This window comes from Drosophila biarmipes, chromosome 2L (assembly GCF_025231255.1).
Source record: "Drosophila biarmipes strain raj3 chromosome 2L, RU_DBia_V1.1, whole genome shotgun sequence".
Lineage (NCBI taxonomy): Eukaryota > Metazoa > Arthropoda > Insecta > Diptera > Drosophilidae > Drosophila > Drosophila biarmipes.
The window spans coordinates 21,577,713-21,593,758 of record NC_066612.1 but is presented as its reverse complement, the minus strand read 5'-3'; the positions used below and the strand labels follow the sequence as shown (position 1 = coordinate 21,593,758).

At 45.4% G+C, this 16,046-nt stretch overlaps 1 protein-coding gene across 6 annotated transcripts in view; it reads left to right on the top strand.

The window, feature by feature from the left end:
• Window positions 1-16,046, top strand: part of LOC108033596 (protein bunched, class 1/class 3/D/E isoforms) — a 94,188-nt gene that overhangs the window by 27,157 nt on the left and 50,985 nt on the right. For 5 of the 6 annotated variants that reach the window (XM_044093923.2, XM_044093922.2, XM_044093926.2 and 2 more), the window contains exon 3: window positions 3,032-3,772. The exons of the other annotated variant lie outside the window; for it this stretch is intronic. In XM_044093923.2, the coding sequence (XP_043949858.1) occupies window positions 3,032-3,772 (741 nt within the window). The remainder of the gene's footprint in view (window positions 1-3,031; window positions 3,773-16,046) is intronic. 6 annotated transcript variants of the gene reach the window in all.

Below are 16,046 nucleotides of genomic sequence, written 5' to 3'. Positions count from 1 at the left end.
AAATGTGAAAACCAAACTGTAGAAAGCAGTTTTATGTCCGGAAAGAGGTCCACAAAGCAGTTTTTATTAAAGCGGTTTGGGCCCTCTGGCGGAGCATTGAAGTACTTAAAAGGGCAAGCAGTGAAACAAGTAGTTCGCAATGGGCAAGCAGTGTAACAAGTAGTTCGTAACGGGCATGCAGAGCGGGCAGTTGAAAATTTGAATTCTAATAGTTTTTTGGATTGTTTTTACTAACTAATAAATTCCACTTTCCTTTCTTTACAGGTAAGCACGAAAACTGAAAAAACTTAGGAACCTCTATGTGTATGTGAGTAGTTCCATGTAAACCAACCTTTACCCCGCCACTCATCAAGTAAACACGCACTCTTTCTCTCCTTGCATCCACCTACTCGAGTTAATCACTGTTCCGTCCCATTTAAAGCATTGAATAACCTATTCACGCATCAAAACACTAACTTGTAAATAAACCTAGCCTAGAAAAGCCAAAGTTAGCGGTCAGTTATTGCCCTAATCATGTGCGCACTTCAGAGGCTTGGCATTCTATTGTTTCAAGAAAATAACTGTGTGCCAGCCATAAGATACAGTTTGATCAAATCAGATTTAAATATTTTAGCTGCACTTTGTTCTTTGGAAGTTGAAAACGATAATCTTGAGTTGTTTTTGGGCGAAACAAGCTTGTGACCTAATTAGTTCAAATAATTCCTGCTCCTCTGCCATCCAAGTCTCGTTTTCTCTCTACAAACCGAAGGAGCTCCAAATGAAGTGCCATGGGGTTGTGTATCTTGCTTTTGGCGCTGACTTCCATCTTTCTATCTAATCTGCCCCCTCCCCTCGCGCTTACGCAAGCCTTTCTGCTGTCCTTTGGAGCTAATTGTGCTGTCAACTCAAACTGCCGAATTGCGAACGAAACCGCGAGCTCTGGAAACCAAATTACGTAAATAGAAACCAACGAGAGACAATTCGCAGATAAATTTGGCTTGGCCTGGCGGTAAAAGTGGTCAGAAGCAGAAACAGCAGCGGCGAGCGATGAAAATCCGCAGATAAACTGCGAAAACAAAACGGTCAGGCGATTATTTACCCCTCCCCCGAAATTTTTCTTCGAGCTGCCTGAAAATTTCTTTTCAACGATTTTTTGTGTCCTATCTGCGATCGCAGTTTCGAGGCTCCCGTTTGGGAACTCCCTCTGCAGGTTTCCTTCGGCCGCAGCTCCACTCACCTAATTTTGTCCAGCTCAACAATGCTTGTTTTCAACTATTTTTCGTTGAAACTTTTATTTCCTCGTTGGCTCTGGGGCGACACACTGAGCAACAACAAAGCGGAAAACACAATGGCAAATGAAAACGGCGGTGGCCGGGGAACCGCTGCATGTAATGTGCATTTAATTTGCTGCTGCAACAACAATGCAGCCGCAATTTTCCAAGTTTTCAATGGGGTCGTTTTCTTTTTGTGTGTTGCCCGTTTTGTGCTGTTCACTGTATGCTAATTTGCCACTCTGCTATTATGCAAGCTGCGAGAGGTGGAGGACAGGACGATGACAAGCCAGGGGCCAGGATGACTCTGGATCCCCAAGGGGATGACTTGGTGAAGGTATCAGCGATTGGCGAGTGCAAACAATGCGAAGTAATTACCTTACCAAGGGTGCCAGTAAGATTTTCCAGTGAAAAGTACAAAATTCTGCTTATTTCCTCAGCCGATCTTGCTCTCTTAAAGTTAAACTCTTATGTGGAGCACAAACAGTTTCCGGAAACTTGAAATCAACAATTAAAATTGTAGCAGGAAAATCAAGGAACAAAACGAGTTGTAAAAGAAAAACTTCTATGCAGTCAAAACAGAAAGCCAAAAACCCGAAGGCAGGGGAAAACAGACATGTGCCCCAATTTATTCTACTGAGTGCAATCCAAAAACTCTGGAGGAAATTTGAAAAAGACGAAATTGCTGCCATTTTCAGGATAGCCCGGCCCTTCCTAGTTGGTTTTGGTTTATAGTTTGAGCTTAAATGTGAAAAGACCCTCGATATTATAGGTTGATCAGGAGTTTAGAGGGAAAATCCTTCTTTTCCATGCCTCGTTTCGTTTAACTAATGCGTTTAGCTATAGAAAGAAATTCATCCTGACCTTAAAATGGAAACTTGCTCTTCACCCTCAAAGATGTCGTCACTCTGGCACAGATCAAACAACTTCGAAAGGAAATGTTCGTTTTTGGCCTATTTGAGGAGATCATTTGCCACATCGTAATTGACAAATTTCTGCACTGCCTCGTGTTTCTCTTGGATTTTGTCAGTTTCATTTTCGATGCACAAATTGCGTGTGGCATGCCACATCCATCATCTGCGGCAGCTGAGTCCGACGTTGCGTCCTCGGCAGTTGGATGTTGTTTATGCCGAGAACTGGAGCGCATCGACACGTTGCCGCAAATGTTGCATCACAATTTTCCCTGTTGCTGTTGTGCTGGCAAATGAAGTGGAAACAGAACGGGCTTCCCTCGCTATGAGCAGTCGCCTCTAAATTCTTTCCTGGTTTTGAGGGTTTGAAGTGCGGCTCTTGTAGATAGATTCTGCACAAACAAAATTGCACTAACAATTCAGCAGATTATACAGAACATAGTCATGCCATTTTCTTTTATGTTAAACAAATATTCATTATGATTGAAAACATATGTTTATTGGCGACTCTAACCTCTGACGAAATTCAGGGATTCATTTCAACTGATATCTCAAAATGCGTTGACTATCAACCCATGAGAATGGCTCACCCAAGTACCTGCCACCGACACAGTTCACCACCGAATCGCAACTTGATCACTTCATTGCAGCAACACCGAATCGACCCTTGTTGCCTGGCACCAATCCCTCCCTCCCTGCCCAGCGATTATATTATAGTTTCCATTGGCGAAAAAGAAAGAAAATGCAAAAATCTAGAGAAACCTACACGTCTAAAGCTGCTTGCAACCTCTCTTATGCCTCTAAACCTCTTATTTTTATTTAAACTGCGCGCCTTTGCCTTGCCAACACCCCAATCCACATGAAATCCAGCTCCAGAGCCGCTTCGCTGATCCCCGGTGGGATGGGAGGTCGGAAGCGGGCCTTCAGCAACCCGCACATAGGAGGGCCCCACGACCCGACCTTCGTGCACCGACTGAACCCCCAGCTGTACTACTACAACAGGTCGCAGTCGGGGCGGAGCTCCTTCTGCGTGGACGAGTCCCTGTGGCCCACGAGCAACCCGAGCGGCGCGGCCAGCGACACCCATCTGTGCCTGGGCTCGAGCGCCGAGGAGGACTACGAGGAGGCCATAGACCAGTTCTCGCCCACGATGTACACCCGGTCGGCGAGTCGGGCGATTCCGATCCCAAGTAGTGCCGGGAGCAGTCCGCAGCACCACCCGCACTCGCAGCCCAGGACCGCATCGGGGATGGCCCTGGCGGCAGGAGGAGGAGGTGGCCCCGCAGCCACAGGGGCTTTCAGCGCCAGTCCCTCCATATACGCCTACCCCCACTCGCCGTTCTACGCCAGTTCGCCGGACACCTCGCTCTCCTCGCCGCTCCAGGCGGCCGGAGCGCCAGGACAGCACCCGCACCCCGGCTCGCGCACCTCCTTCAGCTACGACCCTGCCTTCCAGCGCCTGCAAGTGCCGCTCCTGGCCGGCGACCGGAGACCGCGGTCCCCGCTGGAGTGCGCCACCGTGTTCGCCGCCGTGGCCGCGGCAGCCACCTGCGGTGGCGCGGGCGGTGGTGCTGGCGGGGCAGCTGGTGCGGCGGACTCCACGATCAGCAGGTCGGTGTGGGTCGATCGCCCTTCCTTTCTTCCGGTTGCGGGCTCTAACCTCCTTGTCTGCTACTTGTCGCTTGAGCTTGCTCCCTTTCCGAGTCCCTCCCCGTGAATGTTTGGTGTTCCCTACCCGCTTGGCCTGTGGTGTTGCACGCTGAATGTGTTCTGTGTTTGGATTGAGTTCTTTGTGTGGTTTCTGGTCCCACGATCATCCAGGGCATCCTAGTGTATCCTCTTAATAACACTGCTCCAGGAAAGGTATTTGGAGATCGTTAGAATTTTAATAAATTAACACTAACATTGCTGAAGAACTTACTTTTTATTTTTAAGCGGCAATAAATGCTAAATTAGTAAAAGCTAACGGATGTGCCATTTATAATATGATAACTAATATAATTTAAATTATGTTTACTAAATAACAAATCCTGATATTGAAAAGCTTCCTGTGTATATCCCTTCCTCAGTGTTTTATTAACTTCAATGTCTAAATTGTCTTTTTCACATTTCATTTTAACCCTTGTTTTATTACTTCAGTGTTTCAGTGTAATCAGATCGGCATGAATTACTTTTAACAACTTTGAGCATGATCTTAAACTAAATCTGAAATCGTTAAACCCTTTTCTTGCGCCTAATATTGATAATAACTAAGTAGTCACACATGAATTCAGTGCCATCCCATTGTTTTTGGTGTTGTATGTTTTTTGTTTAAAGTTTTTTATGAGTTTTGAAAAACTTGTGTGCACTTGGCATTGTCATTTCCGATTTTAGCAAATTAAAAAGGGTTTCAATAGCCCGCCGATATCTTTCAATCGCGCTGCGTCATCCCGCAGGTGATTGACGTAGCAACCTCGAAATGCATCCTTTTCGTGGGCCAAGGCAATTTACAGTCCAGTCGCGCGGCCCTTAGGGCTGCTTCGTCTTCGTTCCACCTTTTGCTTAATTAAAAAACCAATCTGGCGGAGCAAGGAAGCTTCCCGCCCCCCGCCCAGCTACTCAGTCAACACTCAAGGCATTTAAAAGTTGTGCGAATTTTCCCTCGGTTTGGTTCGGCTTGTGTGTGCTTTGCCTTGGAATGATGTCATTCCTGAACTCGACCTCCTTGTAATTTCGCTTCGTGCTCCGTGCATTATTCCTCGATGATGATGCGTTAGCATTTGCTGGCTCATAAGCAATAAAAAAGCAATTCCTTTGAGGTGGTGGTCTGCCACGACGCAGTTTCTCGCCGGCGAACTGCGCAAAAAGCGAAAAGGGTCTCTCGATAGTTCCCCATCCACCCCAAACCCAAAATGGGCCCCACGAAGGCGGGGCTCTGTTGGGGAATGGCGCACTAAATTAGGCATCCGTGACGGGACAAGTTCATATGTTTTCGGGGCTCTGCGAGCCTCTGATAAACTGCGTTTATGTCGCACCAAAATTCTACAAGTGTTTAAAATTTTGCCTTTCCAATATGTTTTCCTTAGAAACTGCAAATAAGTGAACCTCCATTAAAACTGGAGATGAGCTTGAGCCCAGAGAACTATTTGAAAGTATAACTATAATTACCCTTGTGACTCACATGTGAATCACTTTCGAGTTCAAAGATAGCGCTTAGTGTGGCCTTTTAAGGAGCGAGTGTAACTGCGGATGATTAATCGGAAACTTCGTCGCACTTGAACTGTGTTGAATGAGTTCCGGTACTCCCCACCCAAAGTGCCCCATGGAGTGGTTTGGAAAGATACTTTGGTGCCCTCAGTAGGTGTTAAGATAAAGCGTAGAAATATTGAAGTTGTGTAAAGAAATAAAATCAAAGTGGAAAATCTTTTCCAGTTTTTACATCTTTAAATCGATAAACAGTTGGTCAACTATTAAGATCGATTTCTAAAGCCACTTTATTTGGCTTGTAAATCGTGTTTCTCCTTGAGGCCAGTACAGTTCCATCAAGAGGTCTTCAAACGTCTCAATCTTTCGGTTGGTATACCTGGCTTCTTCCTCAACTTCAGTACAGCTCCGTCAAAAGGTTTTCAGCAACGCCTGGTTCTCTGCCCAAACGCAGTGCAAATGCACTCAAAGCGCAGAAAATGATGTTCCGCTGGTAAAAAGAATGAAAGATGTTCGCTCAGCCCGAAAGCGACTACTGGGAGAGGACCAAAAGACTCAAGTTCAAGGTCAACAATCCCAGGGAACCGGGTGTCCCTCAGTTTCCCCAATGTATCCAGAACGTTTTGGGGACCCGATGGAATGAAAGCTGCTGCCGACTCCCAGACCAATTAAAATTTCAATTAGGCAGCGTCTTGAACAACCCTGGCCTTATCTCACTCAAGAGAGGCAAATGAAGCGCGGTGCTGCGGGGCCCTCCTTATCGAGGGGCCTCCTCCCGACTTCCCCGCCCAAACAAAAGCGAGCTCGATTTTGTGTGGCTGCGGCTGAACGGCTGCTCGGGATGATGTCAGCACTTATTTTTGGCACAAAATGCTTGCAGCCAGCCAGCCGAGCAAAACACAATGGCCAAAAAGAGCAGACAACAAAAGCAAAACAAACCGAAATCCCCAAAAGTGAGAAAAACAGCAGAGGGCAGCCCAAAAAGCCGCAAAACATGCCAAAAATAATATTCAAGTGGGGGAAAAGAAAACAAAACCGAGCCGCACACAAACAATTATCTCATGGAAATGGCTCAAGGAGCCGGGTGATGGAGTGTGGGCCAGAGGCGAGTCTCTTATGGCCAAGAGTAATGTTGGCCCAGAAGAGGGGAGCGCTGGCCTGAAACGATTCTTCTTGTTTACCTTGCTGTCTGGCCCGAAGATTTCTCCCCTATTCTTCTGGTCGATGGCTTTGTTTGGCTTTCGGCCTGTCCGAGAGGAATTCTCCCCCTTTCTCCAGCTGCCGCCAAAGATCGTTCTTCGCCGCCCACTGCAGTCTGCAAATATGACGATCCTATGTTGGTCTTTTTCCATGAGTATATCTTGTCTTGTCATTCCGAGTTATAGCTCACTCGATGAGTCGTGGTGTATACCTATTTCCACTTTTGTTTATTTTATTTATTGATTGTGGTTTGCTGTTTGGGCTCTGCGTATGTACTCATGCAATAATCGTGTCTGTAGGCCTATATTTAGGCCTACCAAAAATGTACAAAAATGTTCCGAACAAATTTGTATTTTTATTTCAGGTTTGTTGTGCAATAACTTTATAATAATTTATAATTTTGCACTCCAGTAGAAACGTCATCTCATTGTCAATGAATGTAGGGCTTTAAAGATTACCCGTCTTAATTAATGGTTCATACCCAAATATATTTTTTTGTCACACTTGAATATCTTCGGTGCCCAATTTAGCATTCACTTTGAATATTTCGCAACAGCTGCCTATTAAAAACACATCAATCTCTGTTTAGTTAGCTTATGCAGAAATAACGAAATGGTGAATATCTGACTTTGAAATATGTAAAAAGGCCACATTAGCGAAGGTGAAACCCAAATGCATAATATTTTTTGCATCGGGCCCGTATTATTGGGTAAGAGCCCAGTTCATCCCTGTACTTTGCTACTGGGGTGATGGGGCTCCCTTTTCCGATAGTTCATGAACTGTAATAACCATAAATCCAGGCCATAAGGAAGTGGTCGAGGAACTCGAACTGGCCGGGCCAACTCCACTGTCCGCACTAATCGAAGCGATTACACTAGCATTAACCGGACAGATACAATGGGAATAGTCAGACGTCGTTGAAATGTTTGGGAAGAAAGGGGCTCCGAAGACTAACGAGCCACAACAATGGCACCGATGTCGACGCCATCATGTCTGCCACATTCGCTCGTTCACTGGAAATCGTTAATTTTACACCCTATTCCCCAGGCCCTCCCGCAGGCGAGGTGAGCCACGAGCCAGCGACAAACCCTCAGATATAGATACACGTTTCGTATTTTCATTTCCACTGCAATGTGCGCCAAATTGCATTTAAATGGCTGCCACTTTAAATGTCTATGGGGAGAAACTGTAGATCACGCTGAAGGCTCGAGTGGGGGCGAAGAGAGAGTTCGAAGGGAAAGGGGTATTATTATTAAAATGGCTAGGAAGAAAAGCTTGAAAAGATACAATATACTTTTTTGATAAAAGCGAAATCTCTTTGACGTTCTTCGAAATCCGATAGGTGTTAAAGAAAAGATAAGTGGCTAAATGGAGATGCACATCGCTGGGGCGTGTCAAATATCTTTGTTGCGGTTTCTTCTGAGGCACTGGAGAGGGTCCGAGCCGATCAACGCTTTTCGTTTAATTACTTTAATTGCCATTGGCTTTGTTTTCCACAGAATAATTCCCGATGAGAAACTGTTGAATGAACGCAGAAATACAAACGAAACAGCACAAAGAGTGCGCAATTAAAGGAATTACTGGCATGACCGCATCTTGATAGATTCCGATTGAACTTTAGAATTGATAACACTCAGGCAGCTGCGGCCTTGTGTTCTGGCATGGCGTGAGCAGAATAATTCAGGGTTGGCAGGTGTCGTACGTCCAGGTGGGAGATAAAGACCGCAGCTTGCTTTGAAACGTCATTGATTGATCGGGTGGGAGAATAAGAGGAGTAGGGAAAATGTTGAAAGTCTGTCAAATCCGCTTATGTGCTTACAGAGCAGAGTTGGCATCATTGATCTCTATACGCCAGCATTGGCATCACTGAATTTTTACATCGAACGAATTGGCAGCATTTCTTCAAAACCACATAATAGAGTGCAGTATAACAACTATTGATTACTCTGCGAAACTAAGGCTCACTATTTGACTTCCATTTGATTACACTTTTGCCTGACTCTGCAGCCACACGAAAGGCTGAAGTTTTAATTATTTTCCACAGAACTGACAGCCACGTGGCCAATGTTAAACAGAAGCCGAATGCTAAACACAAACACAGACGGAAAGCAATTCTGCTCGCCATTTAGCCAGCCGCCTCTATTTGGCCAAGCTAATGAGCCGATAATGGTGGAGGGACAGGGGAGCGTAGGTGGGACAGTTTAACCAGAAAAAAACCAAATATACTGATGGTTGGCACATGGTTCGCTTCATTAGTTTACCCTGCAACCGAGGCAAAGGCACCAGCCACCGCAACCTGAGGCGCAAAGTGTGGGGCGGGAAACTGTTGGTCGACAACAACGTTGTTAGAACGCTTAAGTTCATTATGGTCACGGGTTTCAAGAACACCCGGAGAAAGACGTCGAGATACGGCTAATAACAAGGCAGACATTCTGGCGGCACAAACAAACTGAGACAGTGAAATATGCGGCCAAAACAAACTGTTGACTAAGCCAAAGACAAAGACACAAGTCTTCACTTTATAGCCACCTTTGCATAATGCAGGGAAATTCTTACGAAACTCCAGGCCAAACGGCACGCAATGTTGTGCTTGCAAAATGTGCAACACAACGGAGGAGTTGGGCTTAAATTATGGTATATCGATTATTATGCACTCGCTGGTGAAATTGTCAGGAGAATTTTAACGCAGTTCGGATACGCTTTCCTCTGAGAAACCGGTCTGCCCTTTTTCCCCACTGGTTAGCCACTAAATTGATATTGCTTAATCGCATTGATTAAGTCGTAGAGCCTGAAAGCTGGCCCCTCCGGCGGTAATTTCTCGGTAGGCTGCGCTCCACCCGCCAAGCAAATCGCAAAGCAACCAAAGGAGGTCATGTGCTGCCCCCAGTCATCGGCACAATCACAAGCTCCACGACAAGCCCAAAATGCCCCGAGACAGGCGACTGCCACAGAGAAATAGAGAGAAAAACAACAATGAGAAGAGCGTTGCCGCCCAGTTGGGATAATTGCATAGGCAAGTCCCCCAGTCATCCCAAAAAAGTGCAACAATCCCACCGGCGGCCACAAAAACGCCCGACTTCAAAGCAACTCCAACCGCAACAAAGAGAAGCACGAGTATGGAAAACAGGCTGAAATTATGATTAGTTGTAATTTGATTTTAGCCAGCCTTTGCCTTGCGGTTGCTTTTTCCCGCCGCCATTTGCATTTAATTATGTGCGAAATTTGTGATTTTATGGGCAGCGATAAAAACAGCTTTGCCTGAATCCAAACGAAAGCATGAAGCGATGGTTTCGTATTGCTGCGTCTGGTGCGAAATACCCTGTACTTAAACTAGTCAGAAAGTATTTCATTTATTTACTAAATTAATGTATTTTTTATACACTTATGCAGCAAGAATAGAGGGGATTGTATGTTGATATGACCCTGCAGGGTTATCCGTGGATAACTTTTAGTTCTTGCCTATGGCTTACCATGTGCCCAGCACCCCACCGTTTTGCAGATGTGGGGTATCGAGGGAAAATAATATCTAAGAACGTGCCGCGCTTCGGGACTTGGATCCGGATCGTTCTCCCAACGCATACGATATAATTCGCTGCCTTTGCAGTTTGTTGTTGGGGAATTAGAGCAATGAACTGCGGCCACGTTGACTTGTCTCAGCCGGAACCATGAGTTCATAGTGCCCATTACGAGAAATGCAAAGTACGAGAAGGCGAAAGGCCCAGGGCCCAGGGCCCAGAGCCCGGGGACCACACTCGCATGCAGACAAACCGATTTGAGCACGAAATTGTACGGGTAAACATTCAAAATTCAAGCAACAATGGCTCCTGCCAACTGCCGTCCTGCTGACCCACAAAGGGCCTGGTTCCGGAGGTGATTGCACTGCAGTGGCCCAGGCACCCACCTCGTCCACCCAAGAGTCGAACAGCCCGCCGAACATTACACAAATTGCCTTCGAGGGCGGGCGGCACGCGATGTGTCTCAAATGTCTTCGCAGGCCTCTTTTCCACGAATTGTTGCAGTTTGATGAGAATGCATTTGGTTTTCCCGAGCGGTCGTGCATAAATAAGTACGCCCCAAAAGCCAGTCAAAGTTAGCCCAAATCGAATCAGACTGAGTTGACTTACCACTCATCAATGGGTCAATATTTGCTCTTATTTGGCCGAGCAAACAAAGGCCAATCCATAATATTTGTCCGTTCGCACAAAAGCCGGTTGGAATGCAACCAAAACAAAAGATAACTAGGAAGAGTTGAACTAAATGTGACTCACACTTCAGTTTGAAAAGAGATTAGTTGTACCTAAACGGAGATTGGCGGAAAAAGGTTGAAATGAATTGTCAATAACTGAATTAGTTACTCCACTCGTGCCCCCAATTGTTCTTTAACTTGCCGAGCAAGTTCAACGACACTGCAAACACGCAGACCAAAATACGAAAGAGAAAACTACCTTGTTTACTTACAAGCAGCCAAATAAAAATATTCAAAATAAGTCTACGAAAAAAGCCCTGGTTTTGTGTGGTTTCAAAATGTATGTATAATTAATGGCCTCTGATTCATTCATTATTTGCTTAAATGTGTTATACTTAACGAGTGATGACGCTGACTGGATATACAAACGCAGACTACTCGTGTAATTGTCTTCACACTTATTACGTTTATGTGACAAACTTTCACTTTCACGAGGGCTTGTTGATGCTTTAGTTCGAGGAAACAGTGTGCGTTTCGACGACGCCTCATCTAAGTATATTAAATAAGCTATATCCATCAGCTGGATCTAATAATAGATTTCCTTTCGTTTTTTATGAGAGCATTTGTAAATACTGAAGACCGGAGAATATTCACATTTGTGAACGAGTAGTTGAGGTCATGGCCCAAATTACCCCTTATCAAAAGATATGACTGAAGTAGTAGATAACCAGACTGTTATATATGACAGTTGGTCGCTGTCGAAAGACATTCATTTATGGGGAACAATAAAGGCGATAGATTCAATGCACTGATATGAGGAGGAAGTTGGGCAACTCCAAACCATGGGTTGTTTTAAATATTTGACCTATAAAAGATGGAACACCATATAGTTCCTCTCCTTGGTTTCTATATCGTTCGTAAACAACAGCTTGGATTAGAGGCCGGGCAGCAGAGCGAAGCCATGTAGGTCTAATCACACGCAAAACTGGTTTTTAAGTAAATTAATATCAGTTAACAATGGAATTATATGTATGCCAGGTAAACCTGGCCCACCTCGAAAAGACTTTGGTTCTTCGCCTATTTCTGAGTTTATTGCCAAGCTTAGAGGCTAATTAAAACTATGTACATATAGAAGGTACGATTTCTTACGTAATACAATGCTTAAAGTACAACTAAATCACATTACACTCTGGTGTGGTCAACAAAAACAAAAACAATCAAATCAAGCACATTTTAATAGGAATTCGCTTGGGTCGCAAGGGAAACCCCAATCCGTCGTTGATTTCCGCTGGTACTTGGGCACACTGCCAGCTGGTGCTTGGCAATTGGTGTGCCCGTTTCGCCGTTTGATTCCATTCCACATTCCCGGCTAGATTACAGTCATGGCGACGAGCATGAGCAGCAGGATGAAGACCCCGGGGAAGATGAACATCAGGCAGGCGACTTCGAACATCTTGCTTCCGATCTGCCAACTGTTGCTGTTGTCTGCGCCGCAGGACCTCACAGAGCTCTTTGTTAGGGGTTCGGACGGGGACTGCGGCCTGCTGCCATAACACAGCGCAGGAAAGCCCAGGGACTGGCGACACTCACAACAGGTACGACGTTCGCCGCCGCACTGAGCCAGTCGAATGCGAACCTCCCTCGTGTTTGGCGACGGTGTTGCTGCTGGGCAGCACTGTTGCTGTTGCTGCTGCTGCTGTCGCTCGTTGCTGTCGCTTCGGCTCTTTGTTTGGCTGCCGGTCTCGGTCTCTCCTCTCCCGCTGCCACTCTCCGGCCAGGCTCTCTCCCGCTCTTTTCGATCGCTTCAAGCTTTTGTTTGGCTTGCCTCTGCCTCCGCCCGCAGCTGCCTTTCGAGTGCCCTGCTGCGGAAAGCTTCTGACCATTGCATTCCATTTCATTGACCCCGCACATCAGCGTTTTGATAGTCCGCCCGCTGCCTCGTACTTTTCCATTTTCCCTGCCCTGTCACCTCGCAGTTCCTATCGTCTTCCCTGGGTTATCATGGATAACCTGGATTTTCTCAGGTGAGCTTTCGGTCCACCACGTGTTGTGGCGCTGAAAATAAAAGGAACTTGGGGATACAGTAAAAAGTACTATATATACAAATAAATAAAGTATAATATAATAGGTAATACTATTTTAAGCAACATAAACACATCCATTTTTGGTATTTCTAGTGCCCAACCTGTTGTCTAAGTGTTACAAAATTAAAGAGTATCCCCTTTGTTTTAAATATTAATGTATAAATATATATATTCGTATCATCTGCTAAAAGTAATAATCCCTTTATAAAGTCGACGGAAATCATGATCAGTATCAATACTACGACTAGGTCAATTCTGCCTTTCAAAGCTTTACTCGCGAGAAATTGAGTGTGGAGCTGGTCGTGACCATCGAGGCGACCTTTTACAGAACTGGTCTGGGACTGCACCCATTACCATGTGGAAAATTACAGGCAACCAGTTCTGTTTACTTTGTGCTCTAAGTCCCAGGCAGCGTCGATGATTGCTCTGAGAAGTAGTTTTCAATATGTGCTTACCGCCATTAAAGCAGTAAAAAGCGAACAAAGCGAGCATTCAGGCCTCGTCATCTAATCAGTTGTCGCCCTCCAACACTTCCGCCGCATCTAATCTTATCAGTTGTTGTTTACTCCTCCAAAATGTCTTCCAAAATGATTGATCTACCTGCAATTGCCCTATTGTGCTGGGAATATCAATGAACTGCACTGCATGACCGATTATAACCCAATTTATTTAAATGTGATATATTTTGATACGAGTGTATTTAATATTAACATATTCTCTCTTTCATTTTCAGGTATGTATACGAGACCCCTGCATTCCTAGCACACTTCTGTAGTAAGTATAATCTCTGCGTGGGACATAAAGACATTCCTATATACTGTGTGCTCTATAGCTTGTATCTATTAGCATCTATTAGTCAGTGCCAAATGTTTTCAGATAATACAATATGATTTATTGAGGCCGAAAAGTATTGCCTGGTTTATAGCCTGTTAAGTGCATTTAAAGAAACAGGGGCTGTTAAGTATGCTACGCTAATTATAAAATGTACTTATCAGGTGATGAATTTAGTGTCTGATTAGCCTTCATAGAATATATACTGTGTTTTTATGGGTTTTAGGCTTTCTTAAGGCGTAAAATCATATCTTCTCTAGCAATGCCACACACCCGAATTTAAATATATTTAATCTCAGCTACCCTCTGGGTTAAATTCACAGTCAAATTCAGAGTTCGGAGTACATGCCCACACGAACTTAGTGGTTTTATGAAAGGAAATCGAAAAATGAGCAACCCGTAAAGGATATTCCGTAGTCCCTCGATTTATTGCGTATACGCCCCGTTAGGAAAGTATGGTGGTCAATTTTCTAAGCAGCTAAGGAAAGTTGTGGTTACCAACACTTGTGCATATTTCGTAAGCGACTAACTCCAGGAAAGCTACCCTATCTTCCATTGTGTGAAATGTTAGCTTCCGCAATATTCAGTATTACGTATACGCCTAGTAACCAACCTGAGTTTTTTCTCTTAGTACACTTTTAACTTTCCTATGAAACTGCTCCCTAGCCTTATCAACTGAGGACCCTTAGATTCGATTGGACTTCGTTCTCATGACAGGAATCAGTGCAAGTTTGTCCTTTTATTCGCTTTCCTCAGCTAACTTCGACGGCTGGAGGGCCCACACGCAGCGAAATTCAAATGTTTTGTTAGGGCGCTGAGCTTCGCTTGTGAACATACATTGGCAAAGCTGATTTTTATGCTCAGTTTGTTCAGCCATGTGGGTCATGCCCCACTTCTAACCAGAGCAGCGGGAATGGGGTGGGATGGGACGGGCCCACACATAAGCAATTAACGACGGGATGTCCTTAGAACGCCCCTTGAAAACTAGGAAACACAGGAATTCCTTCAATTCCTCCGCTGACATTGATTTAGCTGTCATTGAAATTCCTCCGCTGGCTTTCGTTCCTCCATGCGACATTGTACACTCTGCGGCACTTCGCTGCCATTGCCTTTCCAGGAAGCCTTGAGGAAGGACCTTTCAAATGGTTTCGCCTCGTTGATAATTTATAAATTGGTGTAATTATTTCGGCCAGCGGAGGACTTACGAAAATGGGGACAGCTGAGAGGCACTCCTCTCTCCGGGCTCTGGTCTGTCGTGCAGCGTTCACTTCTGCACAGGCACATGCAACGCTGCCCATCTCCCTTGCACCCACTGGGAATGATAACGATGAACTTATGCTGCTTCCTCTGTAGTTTCTACAGATATACAAGTATATCGTTGGGCAGCACGCTTTCTCGGCCGGTTTGCGCAGGCGTGAGAAAGTGAGGGCCCAAACAGGAGCAGGTGTTATTTATGCTCGCCCAAACCCCTATGTGTGCTATATTTATGTATACATCAACGGGAAAGAGAGGGAAACAGAAGGCGGGGAGAAAGACAGAAGGGCCCTGCAGGCCGGAGCTAGACGGAAGCGAATCCCAAGTGGGAAGCGAAGAGCCAGCGGAAAATTCAGATACAAATTTGTTGGCGAGCGCTCGGAACTCACTTTCCTAGCGAAAATTGTGGCTCTCACGTGGCTCTCGCTCTCCCGCGCTGCTGGCGAAATGAACTCGCGCTTGCTCTCTTCTGCACGGCTCTCTCCGCCTCTCTCATCTGCATGGCTGGGCGATGAACGCGCCACAAAAAGCTAGCAACAAAAAAAATCCTACCCTCAGTCAGTCAATCTACACTTTGGCTTCTTGCTAAACCAAACATAAAACAAGCTGGCGAACTACATCGTTCTGCAGCGAAAAAAACCCTAAAAATATTCAAATAAAATTTGATAAAAGTACCTGCGAGAAATCCGTCGGGCCTTGTCGCCGGATTTCCCTTGCTCTGCAGGAAAAGCCATTTTTGTGTCTTGTTTTTGTGGCAACGCGGAAGTCTTCGCTGCTGTCGTCAGTCAGTCGTGTTCGGAGACCATCGCCGAGCGTTTGTGTGCGTAGTGAGTGTGTGTGGGTGCCTGCCACAAAATAAAATCTACAGCGACTCAAAGTTGCACAGAAAATACCAATCGCGGCCAGCCTAAGCCAAATCGCAGTGTTTCAGCTGGTTATATAAAATCAGCGGGCAAACGGAATGAAAATTTGCATCCGAGCAATCAAAAGTGAAGGAAAAGGCAGCTACCAAAAATCTTTCATTCAAAACGCCTCGGTTGCTTCGAGTGTGTGCGTGTGTGCGTGTGTGCGGCCTCTCTCTCTCGCTCTTGCCCCTCGCTCTCGCTCGCTCTTACTGCATAGATAATTTCTAGAATTTCGCGCCCAT